Raw genomic sequence first — 22,030 nt, 5'->3', positions numbered from 1 at the left:
CCCAGCTCTGATACCACTGTTACAAAAGGCAGAAAGAGACCAAAAGCTCCCTACCAGAAGAGATGAAAAATGAAGAACACCTCTTGATGATGAGGGAGAAGATATTATTGGTGATCAGATATAGACAAGAGATTTGGGGAAAATGAATTTGATACAAAACTATTCAATGATATTCCCTTTGGCTCTACTAATCTTTAATACTAGTAGAGAGGCGGTGGAGGGAGAGTTAGTTATAACTTATAACTAACTCCACTACCATTCCTTTTCCTAACTTTCTATTTCTGGTGCCATGCATGTGATCAACACGTAAACTTTCCATGCATGGCCTTACTATTTCTATTAATTGGTTACATGCAATCTGAACAGAAAAAACAAATGCAGAAAGAAAAATACAAAGTTTCCTTATTACTAAAATGCCCATGGTAAATATTTGTGCGTGTAACACAAACCCAAGAAATCCAAAAATAAAAAACATAGATGTCAAGCAACCATCCCAACTCTGATGAAAAACCGCGCCCAATCCTTGAATTGAACAATAAATTGAATTAGATCGGATTTCTTTTGCAACCATTTTTAAATTCACGAGTGCATTCATATGTATTGAGTTGTTTTAAAACTATCCCATTTATTGGTGGATCTTTTGTCATGAATTTGGGTTTGGCCAAAGTTGAGAAATAGAGAAGAGCAAGATGAAGGGAGTTTTATCTACATTTAGGAATATATCAAGGATGGAGTTAGAAGGGCTTAGGTGTGAATGAAGTTTCAGGCATTCAACTTTGCATTCTTCCTTTTTTCTCCCCTCTCATCTTCTGGTGATATTACTATTCTAATCCTTTCATTTCATCTAGATTTGGTAAATTTTTTGAGTATCTTGTTTACTTTATTTCCAGGAAAATAATTCGTTAAGTAGTCTTTCAAAAAATAAAAAGTGTTTCTAGGCGATGCTCTCAAGGATGGGGAAAGAGAATTCCATACAATCACACTATGAATTTGCTTTCTTTTTTTCTTTTTTTTCTTTTTTGTTTTGGATTAAAAATTGCTCTTTTGTTGATAGGAGGTTTTGTTGTGATTACATTTCATTTGTTAACTAGATTTATACACCATTAGTAGCAAGGGGATAAACATAATTTGGTCAAACCTAAGGGTTCAACTCATAGTTTGGCTAAACCTCAGGAGAGGTAAATGTAATTAACCCTATAAAAAAATTAGTCCCACTCCTAAATGCTTCCATTAATCAACCAGCCAACATACATAGCACTCATATTGATTAACCAAAATAAAAATAAACTGAATTACATCTAATTACTAGATATTTCTGTTGAGTCCGCCTCATCTTTGCCATACTTGTCACAGACTCACATTCTACTCCCTCTATCCTTGCAGATCCCGATCTGTCGATTAGATTTGTATGAACTTTCGCCAAAATTATTTTACCAAACCGAGTTTTTCTCTCAATTTTGTTCATATGTTTTAGACTTAATCGCATCTTTTGTTCATTCTAATCCTTTTTATTGCAAACTATAGCCTGATGTTCCAAAGTATTTGGTTTGAAGAGATAAAATATGATGGCAACACCGTAGAAGACGTACATTTGAATGGAAAACACAATTCTAAGGCTAAAATGGTAAAAAATATCATACAGGATGAATTGATTTCAGTGAAAAAGTTCATGGACTAAATTGGCAAATTTCCTTTTAATACATCATCACAACTACAGCTTGTGGTGTACAATGTTAGAAGACTGACTTTTTGTGGTGTAAAAAAATTCTAATAGGAATGGTAGGACTTAAAAAGTAAGGAAGGGGTAAGGGGATGTTGGAGAGTGCAAAATGAAAATAGTCTATTCTTTTATTTTCAACTCAGCTTTCAAATTAAACACTAAAAAAGGAAGAGTTGGAGTTTTGCTCTCCAATTTATAATTCATGTGCAAAATTAGTCCCTAATCTATTTCGCAAAATAAATTTGGCCTTCAATCTATCCAATTTTGCGTAAGAGTAGGCAGTTGATGGATTTTCTTCAATTTTTGCCAAAAACATGTCAAGTGAGATCATGTGCTGATACTCAAAACAACTTTTTCTATCTTTTATGTGAAAACTCTTATAAAATGAAAAATGTGTTTTAAGTACAAACATATGATCACATGTGATCTCTTTCTGACAAAAATTGAAAAAATTTTGCCACTTGTCCATTTTCGCTCAAAAACCTGGATATATTGGGGACCAAATTATTTTACAAAATAGATTGGGGACTACTACTACGCATGAATTATAGATTGGGGATCAAAACTCCAATTCTCCCCTAAAAAAATGTTTTGCATTAATTCAAAAGTATCCCCTCCAAAAATAGCTCTTCTTCACTTTGTCCTATAAGTGTTAAATTGGATCAATTTACCCATTATGTATTCTATTCTTTATATTGGAGGACAATCTACACAATAAGTCAAATTCCTTGAAATAAAAAGTTATCCTTTTGGAGTACATATGCTACTCTTCAAAAAACTATTGGAGTGTTTGGATCTGTAATTTTTTGAAATAATATTTGTATTTGCATCACAAATATATTTTTAATAATATTTTTATTTTCTCAACTATCTCTTTTATCTTACATACGTCACATTACAAAAAATGTTATAGTAATTATTCCAAATAATACTCAATCTAAACAATCCTTATATTATAGGAGACTAAGTCAAACTTGATTTTATTATTAAAATACCCCTAATTCTAACAAATGCATCTACATTCATGTGCTCTGTGTATAACAAACAATATATAAAAAAAGCTAAAAAATGATTCTTTAATCTCTTCACTTATAGGTAGAATCTCCAATTTTTTTTTCAGAACCCCTAATTTTTTAAAATGTTCCAAACCATGTAAAAATATTAGGAATTTTTCTATAAGTAGAAGGTTATTGGTTTTTTTTTTTCCTTTTATTGTTCAAGGATATTTTGGGATTGCGTTTAAGTTGACCCTTTTTTTTTTTGGAGGGAAGTGATATTTACACCTCTCAATTAGCTTCTAACAGTCCTCAAAGGTTAGTGCAAGAGGTTAAATAAGGAGTGCGAATATCAATTTTATTTTTGGAGACAATTCAATCTTTTGACAGCCATTCGTGCATCTTACATGACAATCTAAATAAAATTCGGGCTTCATTGACTGTACCTAATTGGTAAAAAACTAGAATAGAGCGTGGAGCAAAATTGATAGCGAAACTTTCAAGGGGGCAAAGTGAAGAAAAGTCTTAGAACTAAGGGGTAGTTAATACCAAATGCCGAAACTGTTCAGTCTAAGGATTTCAACTAGATGTTTGTTCTCCCTTCCGTCGAAGAAGGCAATAAGGAACCTTGGGATGTTATCACATTTGGTTTCCATTCTTTGAACAGCAGCCAAGTAACGCCTCACGCTAATTTCTCCTTTATTTTTTTCTTCCTTATTGATTTCATGTTCACGTACTATATCTATCTTCATACGGGTAATGTTTGTTATCAGTTATCTCTGTTCAGTTTTTGTTGTTATCTCTTCATTTATTTGTTCTGTTATAATTGTTTGATACTGGGTTCTTGTTCTTTTCCTTTAAGCAAAACAATCTGGTTTTCCAATGCAATTAAACAAATTGGAAAGTTAGCTGCAAAAGTATGCCATGAAGATGACTGGAGAATTCACTAAACAGTAAAATATTTTTTGTGTGTTTATAATGATTTTTAGGAGTAAAATTTGCTGATATTTGAGTGATTATTTCCAAGTCTATGACTTTTGAAAGCGATTGTGGAGATTGAGTTGGGAATTTGAGGCTTACATTATGGTCATGGATTTTCTTTTTGTATGTATGTGTATTGAAAGATTCAGCTTGAAGGGATCTTAAAATAACCCCTTTGAATGTTAAAAACATATTTATTGTTTTAAGGGCACGGGTTTGGGAAAATAAAATATGAAATTTCTGGATTGTTTTGTTTGGAGAATTTTGGTTCTTCCTTGCATGCAAAATTAGCATCTAGAATGTTGATTTAGGGATTTGAGAGAAGGCTTACTAAATTGGAAATGTTTGCTTAAGGGATATTTGTAGAGGATCAAGCTTCTTAGAGGTGGTCAAAGAAGCTTGTTTGGTCTCCTATGTCAGTCGTGCTTTTGTTTTAATGATATATGTAGTTTCTTTAGTTTTCTGATGTCTAGCTTTCAAGTGTATACAGAAAGAGATTAAACATAGAGGATTTAATTAGAGTGTTTCTTGCCGTTGAGTGTGGGAAGCAGAAATGGCACAAGGACTGCTGCACTTGCTACTTCTCTCTCTCTCTCTCTCTCTGTTTTTTTTTTAAAAAAAAATTAAGGAACATACAAATCTGAATTAGAGGTTTAGGTATAATTTGGAGTGGTATTAGCTTCCAAAATTTGCTATGCTTTCATTAGATGAATGTCTTTTTTTTTTAAGAGTATGTAAATCTTTACATGGCTTACAATTTTGATGGCTTTGAATTCTGTTGGCCAAGACAATCGGGGTAGACAGGTCAAGGGAAGGGGGACGGATTCTCTGCATGCTGGCTAGCATACAGATTTTCATTTCGAGTACAAACCATTCACAGTTTGTGAGATTGGAAGGGATTTGACATGTAGAAAGCCTGGTGTGTTTGCATAATTTTCAGCAAAAGAGGTAGCTATCTGACGCTGTAGCTGCTATTAGGCACTTTATTGGGGAAAGGAGTTCAGTTCACATTTTCTTTTAATGATGGACAACAGAGGAATCATTTTATCATTATGGCTTAGAGCAATACCATTATGGTCAAAGTAATGGAAATACTAGAACGCAAATACTAGAATGCATCATATCAAGACATGTTTTTACTAGGTGAAGTTAATGGTGATTTTGAAGGATGGGAGCTCAGTGATCTAAATCAAAAAGTGGTGAAGAATAAAACCTGTAGCTTCTTAATCATCATCTGAAGTGACTTAGAATGCTCAACTAGGCTGGTCTGATGCCACTACATTTCCTACTTGAAATAATTGTCAATCTTGATTAGGATGGTTTGGTCCTCATACATTCTTAATGAAATTCCTTTGAGTAGCTAGTCATTGGTGGACAGAGGATGAGAAGTTATGAAAATCATCAAGTGGTGCTTTAAAATTTGTGGATATATGTGTACGTGAACCAAGAAACCAGAAAGTCATGTCAAATCTGAAAGCATGCAAAATAAAATACTTGATGTGTATTTTGGTGAAACTTGTAAAAACACATCTTTTAATGAAAAAAAAGAGGAGCGAAAAGGAAAATAAAATTATCTGTAAAAACTGAAGTACATTGATAACTTTTAATTGCATACTTGTAGACCTATTTCATGCTTTCTGAAAGGCTGACATTTGAAACTTAATACTTCAGGGCCTCATTTGATTAATAATTTCTGCTTTAACTTTCTTGATGCTCGTGGTCTCTGGCATGACATGTACGTATAAGAATTGACCTCCCTCCACCCAGTTGATCTAAGATTCCACTTCTTAAAATGTAGTTCTAAATGGAAGAGAAGGGAGCCGTTCAGAAGGGATGCATTTGACAAACCAACCAATTGGCCATGACAGTGCAGCAATTCCAATGCATGAAACCCATTGTACCCAGTTCAGCCTTTCTGTAGTGGCAAATCTCTTCAAGAACTCTACCATAACCACTTGAATAGCTACTGTCATCCCTATGATGCTTAGAAACAGTTTGTTCTTTAGTACTCCCCTGAATACATTTTTCTTCTCAAGCTCTCTTGCGTTGAACTCATTAAAAACTTGACAGAGGACAAAACTATTGAAAATAATGGTGTGCTCAACCTTTTCGTTCACATGGAAGATAGAGCTTCCTTTGAATTCAAGGATCAGTATGATAGTTACCTGATATAAAGCCTGAGCAATGAGATTTCGCCACATGATTTTGGTTATAAGAGGTTCTCTGCGACCAACAGGTCTGCATTCCATTAGATCATTGTTTGGCTGTTCAGTTGCCAAGGCCAAGGCACCCAATGTATCCATGATCAGGTTCACCCAAAGAAGCTGGACTGCCGTGAGAGGAACTTCGCCGGCAGATACTGCAGCAATAAAATTGATGCATAGGGCTGTGATATTGACTGTGAGTTGAAACTGGATGAACTTTTGAATATTTCTGTATACGCATCTGCCCCACCTTAATACCATAACAACGGTATTGAAATTGTCATCCAGGATGACAACGTCTGAGCTTTCCTTGGCAACTTCTGTGCCCTGGATGCCCATTGAAAGGCCAACATCTGCTTCTTTCAAAGCAGGTGCATCATTTGTGCCATCACCAGTTACTGCTACCACATGACCTTTCTGCTTTAAACTCTGTACCATCAATAGCTTGTCAAAAGGAGATGATCTTGCCATAAGAAGGATCCGATCAATTTTTGCCATTCTTTCTTCAGGTGAATAATTTCTGAAAGTTATTCCTTCAACAGCTGTATCTTCCAAGTCCTCATTGCCATTTAAAATTCCGCACTCTATGGCTATTGATTTTGCTGTAAACATGTTGTCTCCAGTGATTACTTTTATGTTCACTCCAGCTTTTCTGCACGATTTTACTGCTGCTTTAACCTCTGGCCTGCATGGGTCCTTTAAACCCACCAACCCCAGTAATGTTAATTGAGTGTCTGGAAGATTCTCGCAAATGACACCATGTCCTGCAATGCTTTTGAAAGCAAAAGCAATGCAGCGAAGACTCTTACCTGCCATCTTTTCAATTATTATTTCAAGCTGTTTTCTCTCTTCATCATCTATGGCCTTAACTGTACCATTTTCCATGTAGTAGTTTGAACACCTGGCCAGAATCATTTCAGCTGCTCCTTTCCAATGCACACGAACTGTCTCCGAATGATTTTTCCTCACTAAAACCCCACTTCTTTTCTTCTCTGAATTGAAAACTTCAACATGGAGCTTTTCATACTCTTGCTTTGTTGTGTTGATATCCATTTTCATATCAAATACAGCCCAATTAAGGATGGCTGACTCTGTTGGGTTACCAGTAATCTCTGGATTTGGTGAAGAAGGTGAAGTATAAATCTCACCAGTACTGTTTAAGCCAATACTTTCTTGCAGCAGTTGACCAACATCAGGTGCTATGTCTGTTGGCGTCTTTCCCTTCATCGGCTCATTGCCTAACCAAAATTCAGTGACTTGCATCTGATTTAAAGTCAGGGTGCCGGTTTTATCAGTGCAGATGGTAGTAGCCGATCCCATAGTCTCACAGGCTGATAATTTTCTCACCATGGCATGGTCCATCACCATTTGTTTCATTGAGTATGCCAGGGTTAGTGTTACAGCCAAAGGCAAACCCTCTGGAATAGCCACTACAAGGATAGTAACTGCTGCAGCAATGATCCGGATGATGGAATTCATGATATCGCCAGTACTCGTCTGTCTGGCTTTGAACTCCCTTTGCCCTCTTTCATCTTTGGTTTGTCCGGTGAAGTAACGTATCAACAACACGACTAAAACAAGGAAAGCGACCAACAAACCGACCTTCCCAATACCGGAGGTCAGCTTGTTAAGCCGCCTTTGTAATGGTGTCTGTTCATTTGTGTCATGAGTTATTAAACTCATCATCTGACCCCATGTTGTGTTCATTCCTACAGATGTAACGAGCATGCGACCATAGCCATCTGTGACCTTTGTACCCGATAGCAGGAATGGATTGCCTGCCTCATGGATTTCAACATGGTCACTTTCACCTGTCATGCTAGACTCATCTACCTTTAAAGAGTAACCATCCAGGAATAACCCATCTGCTGGAATTTGATCGCCGATTTTTAGACATACAATATCGCCTACAACGATTTTGAATATGGACATTTGCTGTCTCCGCCCATCTCTGACTACGACAATTCTTATATTATTGCTCTCATTGGAAAGCTTCTCAAATTGCTTACTTTGTTTGAAGTTGCTGATGGCAGAGACTCCAAGAACTAGTATTACAGCCACAATTATGCTTGCTCCATCATACCATCCTTCCTTCAGGCCATTCTGTTTGATTCCAAAACAGAGTGACAAAACTGCACAAACCAGAAGAATGATGATCATGGAATCTTTGGATGCTTCGAGAAGAAACCTCAGTAAACTTTTAGCAGGGGGCTTTCTGTATGTGTTGGATCCAAATGCATCGATTCTTTGCTTTATGCTACCCTCTGCACTGCTGATACCAGCTTCTGGATCTGTTTGAAGTATGGCTGCTAATTCTTTTGCACCTCCATAAGTGTGCAGCCTATCGCTATTTTTTTCTCTTACCAAGTCAGCAAGTGCCTTCCTATCAATTTCCATAAAAGATCTTTCGAGGCGATCATTGTTGGAGGGTTGTACGTCAATGGCAACGTAGGAGGGATTGTGATGCAAAACTGAAGGAAACAGCAAGGCATTGGTATTAACTGCTTTCTTAGACAACGAAACTGCAAAGTATATAGCTCGAAAAACTATCTGCAAACGCTTCTGAGTGTGATTATACTTTGGTGGAAGTGGATACATGGAAGAAGAAAATGAAGAAGAAAAAGAAGAAACAGTGACTGTGGAAGAGATTCTATAAGGTACTGCTGCAAGCACTGAAAGAAAAAACACGAATCTTAACGAGTGCTTGAGATTTTTCTTGTTTAAATTTCTGTTTCCTTTTTTGGTGGTGTTGTAGATGAGCTTAACATTGTTTATATAAGAGTCTGTTTGTGAAATTTCTTTGCAACTACAGATCATATATAATTACAGTCATGAAATGTGGGTAGCCACAGCATAAATTTAAGTTTGAATTATGTAAATGTTATGTATTTTCGTGATTCTTGTGAAATGATCTCGTATATATTCTTCATGCATAGCTAGCTGGAATCAATTCTCTTTCTTATCTTCAGTCCCATCATATGCTCTTTTCTTATTAACAGCATGGAATCAATCCAATTCAGATGCTTCTGTGCTTTTTTGCTTTCCGTTTTTGTTTGTGAATTCCATTTCCCTACTGTTTTTGTATTCCCGGAAAACCTTGGACCACCACCAGAAAGGCACTTGAGTAACTCTATGAGATACTTACATAGTTCTATGGATTAAGGATTTGGAGTTATCATGGGACAGGTGATCGAAGAGTTCATAGAGCATGGAAATCTGGGATCTGCAACCACAGTTTCATTGATGACAGTCGCAGATTGATAAAATATGATGAGAGTTCTTTTAACAAAGCCAGAGTAAATACACTAAATATCTAAAAACTTCCATAGATTTACGTAAATTGCAGTTTTGGTCTATTAAAAATATATTTGCTCATCTAAGTATTAAAGTTTTGCTCCAAGAATGAGAACAAATATTGTATATATTTTTACTGCGAGCAAAAACTATGGAAGGATCTGAATTTCAAGTCAACAAATTTTAAGTGTGGTCCGCTATCCAACACATTAGGCTCTAAAGATCGTAATTGACCTAAAACTTCCCTCAATTATTTTTTTCCCCCAGTTCTAAGGAGATTATAAGTCTTACAAGTGCGAATGCAAGGGGGGTGGCGCCTTGAGATTCGAATCAAGACTTATGATTATTGAAAGAATATGATTATTGAAAGAATTGCAGTTGTGGTCCAAATGTTCAAGGAATAAGCACTGCCGGTACTTAAGGTTTCAACAAAAGTAAATGTAGTCTATTGGAATCAAGTCACGTGCTGGTAGCTAATTTTTTTTTTTTTTTTTGAAAAATTCTAAAAAATTGAAAAAATTTTGCTAGCCATATTTTGTAATAAAAAATGACTAACTACCCAAATATTGATCGCGTGAATAATTAGTCTCTAACCCCTTTTTCTTGTCAATTGCATTTTTGTATTCTGAGTTAAAGACTAATTACTCATATGATCAGCATGCAAGTAATTAGTCCTCTTTTACTGCAAATTATAGCTACAAATATTTTTTTTTTCATGTTGTTTAAGTCCTTTAAAAAAATTAGTTGTTGGCACATGACCAAATTCCAATGGCAATTGGCAAACATCAGTTAATAGGACTGAATGTGTTTAAAAATTGAAACATTTGTAACTATACTTGCTTTTATCTTAACTTTAGGGACTAAAAGCGCTCATACCCCAAACATTTAAGACCAAAATTGCAATTTTCTCCATGATTATTTAACTAATTAATTTACCGACTAAGTTAGGTTCTGAGGATAAATTTTCTCATTTTTTTGGTTATATGCGGAGTCCAAGAAAAGGAATAAATGAAAAAAACCGGCAAAGAACATAGATTAGACGCTTTAAAATGCTGAAACACGTTTGATGTCTTTCTTTTCTTTTCTTTTCTTTTTTTTTTTTTTAAGTTTTTGGTCTCTCAAATAAATCAAATGGGTATCCTCGTATACCATTTGCTTTTCATTTTTGCCTTTTTCTCCTTTTGCTTTTTTCATTACAGTCTTCCAGCTTGATGGGCATATACCAACTTTTTATATTTAAGTAAAGAATAAATCTTATACACACTGATAGTGTAATATTACAACCGTTGGATCATGACATATGTATAAAATTAAATGTCAAATTCAACTTTTATATAATTGTTATTCATCCAATGCTGACAGTAATGTATACATTGTTAGTCTTCCAGCTTGATGGGCATATACCAACTTTTTATATTTAAGTAAAGAATAAATCTTATACACACTGATAGTGTAATATTACAACCGTTGGATCATGACATATGTATAAAATTAAATGTCAAATTCAACTTTTATATAATTGTTATTCATCCAATGCTGACAGTAATATATACACTGCTAGTATATGCAAGATTGATCCTTAGTAAATGGAAAAATATAGGCAGGTGTCATAATCCATTGTCTTGGTCAATTAAGATATTTAAATTTAAGACTAAAAGTCAATCTCCCAAAGTCTTGGTCATCTTTCTTTCTTTTTTTTTTTCCAAATAATTCGGTACTTGTTTGGAGCCCCCCCCAAAAAAAGAAAAGAGTACAATGCATGCTCCACTTGTTCGTGATTCCTCCGTGGAAAACTATGGAATAAATTAAGCTGAGCTTTTATATTATATATATTTGCATTAAACTGAGGAGTTGAAGAACTGAAACAAATTAAAATGAGGAATCGATAGGAAATAAAACAAATACATCAGAAGCAACTTCTAAGAACCTTTAACAGTTTTAACATATCCTTAGATGGATAACATGTAGCTTCATTCTTCAGATTTTTCTTTTTGATTTTTAAAGGTTCTTAACTTCTTATGGAGCTCATCAGTTTTCGTCATCTTGATGACATCAGGTTCAAATTAAGCCAGCCGACTGAGAAAATAATATACACCATAGTCAAGCTTTACTAACTGGCATGGTGGACCTTGAAGACTACAAAGTCCCTGAACTTGCTAAACAAGTTTTCCACCTTTTTTTATGTTATAATTTTTGTTAAAAAAAAGAGACTTAACAAGTCAATTATGGTTTAATAGTTCCAGTATCTTGAGAAGTTTCCCATTCTTTTCGCTCTTTCTTTTGTTTGGGGGAAGGGATCAATTGGTTCTGGGGAAATTTCATATGCCAATAAATATTTGCCAATTGACAAATGTACATGTAGACCATGTCGTAAATTGTTTACTTCAAATTGGGAGAGCCATAACCATATATCAAGTGCCAGAAGTCGTAATTTTGGGGGTCTACATTAACTTAATACAAATTTGATTGATGGAATAGTGAAGCTCTTTCTTTTAATTTTTTCCTTTTCTATGTAATTATGAAGCTTCGTCAGATGAAAATGTATAGTTTCTGAGCTTTTTGGTACATTTTTCCACGTTTGATGTTTACACATTTTAGGTGGAGAATTATGAAAAATCCTTGGTAAATCATCAGAGTCCTCCCATCTCTGACAATTTTTTTTCCTTTTTTGAAACGCATTTCTCACGACATACTTATTCCAATTCGATATTAAAAGGGACATGGAAGTCAAGGATGAAAAGATCAAGAAACAGTTCCATTAGATTATTAAAAGGTTCAAACGTAATTGCAACTCATATGGTACATAGATATCCATTCAACAACTCCTTGACATCAGACGTATGATGTAATGGCCATGACGCAAGAGAATGAATAATGTAGACAAACTAATCTCCACGCAAAAGCAAGTAGAATTCTATCCTTTCTGCTGCCAACTGTTAAAAAACAAGGAAATTGAAGAAGCAAAATTGTTGTATGGTATGAAAATTTGATTCATTCATCCTATTCAATATAGTGTGCTCTACTAATAACTTTATTGGGGCGTGTGTTTGCAATAAATAAAATGTATAGTTGTTTGTAAATTTTTTTTTTTACTAAAGTTGGTTTTACGCTTTGAGAATTAATTTGTTAAAGAAGTTATGAAATGTTATGAAATAACAAAAATGTGGATGTCCCTTTGTATTCCTAAGAGGATTAATTCATGATTTTATGGCTACTTATGTATAGAAGTTACAATTCATTAATCCATTCATGTAGTGAAGAAACCGTTTCATAGGTTTTTTCATATTATTGTAGTAGTGGATGTTTAATAGGATTTATGTACTTTTAATTTTGTAGTGCCTATATATAGAGGTACATTGAAACCCTTTGAGAGGACTTTTGTATCTTGTTGAAATACAAGGAAATCATTCTCCCTTTCTCTACTTCTTTCTCTAATACTTCTTCAATTCCTATTGTGGTATCTTCATTTTATTAGTTTTATAACACGTTATCAACACGACGCTCTAACCAACTAAGCAAAAGGTGAAAACGGAGGCACTACTTTGAACAAAAGTGAAGCACAAGATTTTGCCGAAATTCTGCCCGTATTTCTTCAAGTGACTTTTGAGGTAAATTTCTAAGTCAAAATCTTATTTCAATTTCTTATGGCTAATCTTACAAAACAAGAGTTTGTACCTTTTGATATTTCTGGAAAAAATTATTTATCATTGGTATTGGATGTTGAAATCCATCTTGAGGCAATGGGTCTTGGTAATACTATTGTGGAAAAAAATGAATCCTCAAACCAAGACTGTGCCAAAGCTATGATTTTTCTTCGTCATCATTTAGATGAAGGATTAAAATCAGAATATCTTACTGTTAAAGATCCTCTTGTCCTTTGGCGAGATTTGAAAGAAAGATTCAACCACCTGAAGTTGGTCGTTCTTCCAAAAGCCCGATATGATTGGCTTCACTTACGGCTGCAAGATTTTAAATCTGTCAATGAATATAATTCAGCCATGTTCAGAATCACTTCTCAATTATCATTATGTGGCGAAAAAGTCACTGATAAAGATATGTTAGAGAAAACATTTTCTACTTTTCATGTCTCTAACATGCTCCTGCAGCAGCAATATCGAGAGAAGGGGTTTAAAAAATATTCTGAACTTATTGCATGTCTTCTCTTGGCTGAACAAAACAATGAATTGTTGCTGAAAAATCATGAGTTCCGACCAACTGGTGCAAGTCCATTCTCTGAAGCGAATGCGATCCAATTTCAAAATTCTGGTCGAGGTCGTGGACGTGGCCGTAGAGGTGGCCGTGGAGGAGGCCGCGGACGTGGTCGTGGCCGTGGACGTGATCGTAGTAAATTTGTGCCCCGTGAAAATTTTAACCGTGGCAAGCAACAAAATGTTTCCCAAAAGAGGGAAAATAACTACGATCAGAAAAATGGAGAAAAGAAAGTTTATGAAGAAAAATGCTACCGGTGTGGTATCGAAGGTCATCGGTCTCGTACCTGTCGTACGGCCGAACATCTTGTTGACCTCTATCAAACATCATTGAAAAAGAAAGACAAAGGTGTTGAGACAAATTCCATTGATCAAAAGAATGACTATGATGATGGTAATGATGCTGACATGACACACCTCGATGTTGCTGATTTTTTTGAACATCCTGAAGATGTCAACAAATATCCCATGATTATTTAGATATTTTTATGATGCTTTATATCTTTCATGTAATTTCCTTTCAATTGAATATTTATTTTCACATATTTATTAATATTTATTTTTGTTTGAAATTTTCTTCCTGAAGAAGAAATGGATGTCAAATATTTGGGATTAAATAATGGTGATTATGATATTTGTCTCATTGATAGTGCTACTACGCACACCATATTGAAAAATAAAAAATATTTTTCTTGTTTGAAAATGGGAGAGACAAATGTTAATACTATTAGTGGTAGTGCAAAATTGATTGAAGGCTCCGGAAGAGCCACTATATTTCTCCCTGAAGGGACTAAAATTATTGTAAATAATGCACTATTCTCTCCCAAGTCTCGAAGAAACTTATTGAGTTTTAAAGATATTCGCAAAAATGGATATCATATCGAGACAATGACTGAGACAAATGGTGAATTTTTATTGATCACAAGTATCATTTATGGGAAAAAATGCGAAGTAGAAAAATTACCTTCTTTTTCTTCTGGGTTATATTATGCACAAATTAGTGTAATTGAAATTCATCACCTAGTAGATCAGAAGTCTACTCATCCCGATGATTTTATGATTTGGCATGATCGTCTCGGACATCCTGGATCTATAATGATAAGACGAATAATTGAGAATTCACATGGTCACTCATTGAAAAATAAAAAAATATTAAAAGCCAATGAATTCTCTTGTGTTGCTTGTTCTCAAGGGAAATTAATTATTAGACCATCACAAGTTAAAGTTGAGACTGAATCCCCTGCATTTCTAGAACGAATTTATGGTGATATATGTGGGCCTGTAGATCCACCATGTGGACCATTTCGATATTTTATGGTGCTAATTGATGCATCAACTAGATGGTCACATGTATGTTTATTATCTACTCGCAACTTGGCATTTGCGAGATTCCTTGCTCAAATAATTAAATTGCGAGCACAATTTTCAGATTTTCCAATAAAGAAAATTCGTCTAGATAATGCTGGTGAATATTCGTCACATGCTTTTGACGATTATTGTATGTCCATTGGAATAACTGTTGAACATCCTGTAGCCTATGCTCACACACAAAATGGTCTAACCGAATCACTTATTAAACGACTACAATTAATTGCTAGACCATTGTTGATGAGGTCTAAGCTTCCTTCATCTGCTTGGGGACATGCTATTTTACATACAGCAACACTTGTGAGAATTAGGTCGACAAATTATCACACTTATTCTCCCCTACAATTAACTTTTGGTTATGAGCCAAATATTTCTCATTTACGAATATTTGGTTGTGCGGTGTATGTTCCAATTGCACCGCCCCAACGTCGTAAATTGGGCCCACAAAGAAGATTGGGGATATATGTCGGATATGAATCACCTTCAATCATTAAGTATATGGAACCATTAACAGGTGATTTATTTACTGCGAGATTTGTAGATTGTCATTTTGACGAATCACATTTTTCGACATTAGGGGGAGATAAAAATCAACCGAAAAAGGAAATCACTTGAAAAATATTATTGAATTTCCTTGATTCTCGTACTAAAGAATGTGAATTAGAAATTCAAAGGATTATACATTTGCAAAAAATTGCAAATCAATTATCGGATGCATTTAATGACTCCAAAAGAGTTACTAAATCACATATTCCTGCTGAAAATGCTCCGATTAAAATTGATGTCCCTGAAGAACAAATCACAAGTGCTAATGAATCTAAAGCACGCCTGAAGCGTGGGAGACCTCTTGGTTCCAAAGATAAAAATCCTCGAAAGAAAAGAGGAGTAGATGAATCAACAATTAGTGACAAAATTCAACCTCCTGAAGAGGTAGCTCCTAAAGAGCCAATTCTTGAAGAGAATGAAATTATAGAAAATTCAATAAATTTTGTCGCTTCAAGAAAAAGTTGGAACCGAAAAGAAATAATTATTGATAATATTTTCGCATATAATATAGCACTTGATATTATGGCAGAGGACGAGGATCATGAGCCTAGATCGGTTGATGAATGTCGAGGTAGAAATGATTGGCCAAAATGGAAAGATGCGATCCAATCTGAATTGGACTCACTGGTTAAAAGAAAAGTTTTTGGACCTGTAGTCCAAACACCTGAAGGTGTAAAGCCAGTAGGATATAAATGGGTATTTGTGAGAAAAAGAAATGAGAAAAATGAAATTGTGAGATATAAAGCAAGACTTGTAACCCAAGGATTTTCACAAAGGCCTGGATTTGATTATGATGAAACGTATTCACCTGTAGTGGATGCTATCACATTTAGATATCTTGTGAGTTTTGCAGTACATGAAAAATTAGATATGCGTCTAATGGACGTCGTTACTGCATATTTATATGAGAATCTTGAAAATGATATTTATATGAGAATTTCCGAAGGATTCAACATGCCTGAAACATGCAAATCAAATCCTAAAAATATTTATTCTATTAAATTACAAAGGTCTCTGTATGGACTCAAACAATCTGGACGTATGTGGTATAACCGTCTCAATGAATGTCTGACAAAAGAAGGTTATACCAATGATCCAATATGTCCATGTGTTTTTATCAAGAAAAATGGATCAAATTTTGTGATAATTGCGATATATGTTGATGATCTAAATTTAATTGGAACTCCTGAAGAGATTCAAAATAGTGTTGAATATTTGAAGAAAGAATTTGAGATCAAAGATTTTGGAAAGACAAAATTCTGCCTTGGTTTACAAATTGAGCATTTGAAAGGTGGAATTTTTGTCCACCAAACTGCTTATACCCGAAAGGTATTAAAGCGATTTTATATGGACAAAGCACATACATTGAGTACCCCAATGGTTGTCAGATCATTAGATCCTAATAAGGATCCTTTTAGACCACGAGAGGAAAATGAAGAGATATTTGGTCCTGAAGTACCATATCTCAATGCAATTGGTGCACTAATGTATCTTGCTAATTGTACAAGACCTGATATATCATTTGCAGTAAATTTATTAGCAAGATTTAGTTCCTCGCCCACAAGACGACATTGGAATGGTATTAAACATATTTTTCGCTATCTCCAAGGAACAATAGACCTTGGTTTATTTTATTCAAATAAATCCAAACCTGAATTGGTTGGTTATACTGATGCTGGGTATTTATCCAACCCGCATAAAGCAAGGTCTCAGACTGGTTATTTATTTACATATGGAGGCACAGCCATTTCTTGGCGATCTACAAAGCAATCACTAGCCGCCACTTCATCGAATCATGCTGAAATAATAGCAATTCATGAAGCCAGTCGAGAATGTGTTTGGTTAAGATCAATGACCCACTATATCCGGAAGAATTGTGGGTTATCCTCCGGAAAAGAAAATCCTCCAACTATATTATATGAAGATAATGCAGCTTGTATAGCTCAATTGAAAGGAAGATATATTAAAGGAGATAGGACGAAACATATTTCACCGAAATTCTTTTTTACTCATGATTTGCAAAAGAATGGTGAAATTGATGTGCAACAAATCCGATCAGATAATAATCTGACCGATTTATTTACTAAGGCATTACCAACTGCGACATTTGAGAAATTGGTGAAGAGTATTGGAATGCAACGATTAAAAGATCTCAAATGACGTTTGCATCAGGGGGAGAAATTATTACACAAGAATAGTGTACTCTTTTTCCTTCACTAGGGTTTTTGGTCCCACTGGGTTTTTCCCTAGTAAGGTTTTAACGAGGCATATTCTTTGTGTAATGGACATCCAAGGGGGAGTGTTATGAAATAACAAAATTGTGGATGTCCCTTTGTATTCCCAAAAGGATTAATTCATGATTTTATGGCTACTTATGTATAGAAGTTACAATTCATTAATCCATTCATGTAGTGGAGAAACCGTTTCATAAGTTTCTTCATATTATTGTAGTAGTGGATGTTTAATAGGATTTATGTACCTTTAATTTTGTAGTGCCTATATATAGAGGTACATTGAAACCCTTTGAGAGGACTTTTGTATCTTGTTGAAATACAAGGAAATCATTCTCCCTTTCTCTACTCCTTTCTCTAATACTTCTTCAATTCCTATTGTAGTATCTTCATTTTATTAGTTTTATAACATGAAAATAAAAAATGTATATATGGATAGTATTTTTTTTTCCAATCCCATTACACAGCTCTATCTGTGTCAATAAATTTAAGGATAGAAGTGAAATTTTAATGTGAAATTCTTGGCCATATATGATAATGATAAACATTTTGGGATGAATCAAAATAAAAAATATAATACTTTCAATCGAACAAGAAAGTATAAATAAGTGTTATGCTTTCGTGATTAAACAATATGTATGCGATGTGTGTAAAGTTATTGTAAATCCATGAACTCTAAACGATTATGTAATAGATGATAGGGGTTATTACAATGAGTACTCCTATTTCAAGTATGATCTATTGTAGCCATTTGCCCCTATTTTGGCCCATGTTTATCAATGGTTAACTGTAACAATTTGTCTAGTCTTTGTCCCATGTTCATGTATGTCAAGCGGGATTCACAAAACGCCTTGATTGCCCACCTAAACCTCCTAGACGGGATTATTCTCTAGATTAAGGACTTAGAACCATACTAGTATATGTACCTTGACATGAAATGAAATAATATGATCCACAAGTTATATGATTTATGAAGAATGTATATAAATATGTTCACATTATGTTACATGGTTTAATGCCATGCACTTCTCAGTGTAATATGTATGTGTACGTGTGAAACCATGCCTATGTTTTCAAGTCGAGATATGCACGTGACACTATATAACCTAAAATTTTAAATATATAGTATATGTATTAGCTACATGATCCAGTAAAGGAGCAAGTGTTATTTGCTAAGCATATGTCGCTCAATCCATGTTGCCTATGTTTTTCTTACAGCCAGAGATATCAATATTGTTTGTCTCGAGAAAGATAAGAGCATTGCAATCGAATTCTAGGCCCGTGGACTAAAGACTTAGCAGGTGTGTTAAATTTTAAGTGTTTATATTTCTCATAGAGTTATTCAGACTAATGTTGATGATTTTAAGTGTTTAGCAATTTAATGTTGGTGTTTACATCGTCATAGAAAAAGTTGTAAGTTTAAGGGGGAAAAATACACTTTTCATCTTCAATATTTGGGTTGTTGGATAATTTCGTGCTTAAAGTTTCATTCAAACACATTTCATCCTCATAGTTTCATAAATTTGACAAATTGAGAATAACTGAATGCATGTTAACCAATTTGGGCAAAGTATTATGGCATGACCAGCATGTCCCATTATTATTAATAATTAATTTGTTTGTTGATTAAATTACATAAATAATAATGAGTGTGTTTGGATAGGAGAATTTTTTTTAAAATTTGTGATGTATGTGTCTGAGATAAAAGGATACATTGGATGATAGATAAACAGGTTGAAAAACATGTATCTGATACAATAAAATAAGATTTTGCTAATAAATGACAATCCAAATAATTATTTCTTTCACATTAATATTTTGCTCCAATTGGTTGTTATAGGATTGTTTGAAATATTTCTCCAATTGGATATCATTGAGTTCATTCTCCACCACTTCGTTTCTTCTCAATCTTCTTGTTTGATTTGTGATTAAGAAGAGAGTAATGGTGGTTGAAAATTTCTTAGTTTTCTTTTCTTTTTAGTACTAAAAAGGAGAAAGTAAATTTAAAAAAAAAAAGAATTTTAAGGTTTTGTTGATCCAATATTTTTTACGAACGGACATGGTCAAGTGATGACATTCCATTCAAATTACTTGACAATTCATCAATTGTTCTCAATTAGTCAAATTTATGAAACTATGAGAATGAAATATATTTTCATGAAACTTTAGGGATGAAATTAATCAAAATTATAAAACTATAAGGATGAAATTGTTTTGACTAAAATTCTAGATACAAAATTGTCCAACACTCCAAACATTGGGGATTAAAAGTGCATTTTTCCCTAAGTTTAAGATTTTCAGTGAATGTTGTATATTATGGCCAAGATAACTTTTAATCATGGAGTAAGGTCTTATAAATATAGCATGCCTCGTCTTAAAATCTGGTCAATGGACTTCGCGTTTGTGACACGTTAAACTAGCAGCGAAAATCTAAATATGCTTTCTTCCTGTTGTTGTTGTCAAGCACATATTAATCCTGTTTACCTACTTGTCTCTTCGCCTCATTCTTATCTATTCTAACAAAATAAAATTGTCTAGAAGAAGAATTTAAAGTAAGGGAGATTCTAATCTATGCCTAACCAAGAAAGACTAGATTAAAGATGGAGTACCACAAAGTATTTATGGGTTAGGTTAGAGGCTCTTGTTGGCCAATGTCAAATCCCTAGGGTTTTTTTCGATCAAAGAAATGTTACTATAAATAGGACCAAGGTTCCAAACGGTTGTTAGAAAAACCATTTGGGCCAATTTTTGTTCAAATGCACAAGATGTAACCTCATTTGTTCAAATCTAATTCACTTTCAACAACTTATAAATATAGAACAAAATTTTGTAGGACTCACACATGGTATTAAAATCGATGTACGAAATGTGATCTAAGCCTTATATATATATATATATATGTCGGCCATGATTTGGCGAGTCCTATTTGATTGTTTGAGAAGAGGAATTTACAGACGGGTAGAGGCTTAGCCCCTTAAACCAAGAACTTAAAGAAGATTAAAGAAATAAAAAGCATAAATGTTAGGAAGTGGGTCGCAGTCGGACTGTCACTAGTTAGTATAGGCGGTTGAACCAGCCATAGATTGTTAGTATAAGCAAAGTAAATACAAACAAGTAAATGAATATGAATATAGGCAGCTTAGCCAACCATTTGATTGAATATGAGAATACAAAAGAAAAGAAAAAGAAAACTTACAAGGATATGAAGCTTGCACAAGGCTTGCTTCTTTGTTTGATCTAAAACTAGAAATATAAAAACTAAAGAACTTGTTTTTAGAGAGAGGGAGGAGAGTTTCTTCAAGCTAGAGAGAGAATGAGACTTGAAGAAATGGTGTTTGAAAGGTGTTGGGTTTGAGGGGTATTTATAGCAAAGCTTTCCGTAGTGCTACAGTACCCGCTATAGTGATTTGCTACAGTGTTGCTACAGTGTCGCTACAGTGCAACGTTTGTCTTTTGTTGCGTGTTTGCACAGTAACTTGCCAGATTGCTACAGTACTTCCGGTTGCTACAGTGGGTGTTTGATTTTTTACGGAATTTGTGAAAAAATCCCATAACAATCGTCTTCATTTTCTGGAAGCTAGAGGCCTTTTCCTTTTTTGAGGCTTCATTTGATTGATCCAGCTATAAAAGTATATCTTTGAGTTGTTTGATATACTCTTGTTTGTCAGTGATTGATGCCAATTTAGCTGCTGAGATAGACTTCTGTTGCAAAAATTGGCTTGTTTGATTGTCCCCAGGTTTTATTAAGCGAGGATTCTTCTGAAACCATGCTTGAATATTTGCTGGTTGAATGAAATTTTTGTTGAATGTTGACCACCATTTTGAATACCCTTGTCGAACCAATAATGGTGGAAGTTGTGTTTGCTGAATATATTCATATTTTCACTGGTAGACCCATGCTACCGAGAATATGGAAAAGAAGTGCAAACTGATTGGGATATAGCTATTTGGGGGGTTCAAATCTTTGTTCAAATATTTTGTAGCTTTGTTTGATATCTGGAGGAAGGATGTCCAGATTGGGTCCAAGTGCTTTCCACCATACTACAAACCATGTCGGAAAATCATATTTGTTTGTTTTCAAGAAATAGAAAAGATAGGAATGTTGGTTTAATTCATTTTGGAAGGTGAAGGTATAGAACCAGGCTGCCTTATAATCCCAATAAGTATATCCTGGAGGATTGAAGGAAGTATTGAAGGGTTTGGGTTTACTTAGGTTTGTTCCCCATTCTAACGGCTTAATAACCTTTAGAATTTGGGCACTGGAATGAGTATTGATGTATTTTCCAGTGGGATTTCCATTTTTGTCTCTCAATTCTGTATCGTGGGGTTTAAGAATTAGAGACTTTGAATCCGTAAGAATGAGTTTGTAATACTCAAGTGTTTTGGTGAGAGTTTGAGGTATAAAGTTGTAAGTTTCTGGCAGAATAGTTTGGGCTAGCAGGTTTGGGTTATCATGCCAATAATCAAGTTCAGTTTGGACCAC

The 22,030-nt window shown here is 34.4% G+C and overlaps 2 protein-coding genes across 2 annotated transcripts; one reads left to right on the top strand and one right to left on the bottom strand.

The window, feature by feature from the left end:
* Positions 1-5,245: 5,245 nt before the first annotated feature.
* On the bottom strand, positions 5,246-8,674 carry LOC113724490 (putative calcium-transporting ATPase 13, plasma membrane-type). Its single transcript, XM_072076084.1, has one exon. The coding sequence runs from the start codon at positions 8,496-8,498 to the stop codon at positions 5,484-5,486; it is 3,015 nt and encodes a 1,004-aa protein (XP_071932185.1). The 5' UTR covers positions 8,499-8,674; the 3' UTR covers positions 5,246-5,483.
* Positions 8,675-12,934: 4,260 nt separating this feature from the next.
* LOC113724489 (uncharacterized) lies at positions 12,935-13,882 on the top strand. Its single transcript, XM_027247387.1, has one exon. The coding sequence runs from the start codon at positions 12,935-12,937 to the stop codon at positions 13,880-13,882; it is 948 nt and encodes a 315-aa protein (XP_027103188.1).
* The last annotated feature ends 8,148 nt before the right edge of the window (positions 13,883-22,030 follow it).

The sequence above is a fragment of the Coffea arabica genome, chromosome 2c (assembly GCF_036785885.1).
Source record: "Coffea arabica cultivar ET-39 chromosome 2c, Coffea Arabica ET-39 HiFi, whole genome shotgun sequence".
Lineage (NCBI taxonomy): Eukaryota > Viridiplantae > Streptophyta > Magnoliopsida > Gentianales > Rubiaceae > Coffea > Coffea arabica.
This window is presented reverse-complemented; position numbering and strand designations above follow the sequence as displayed.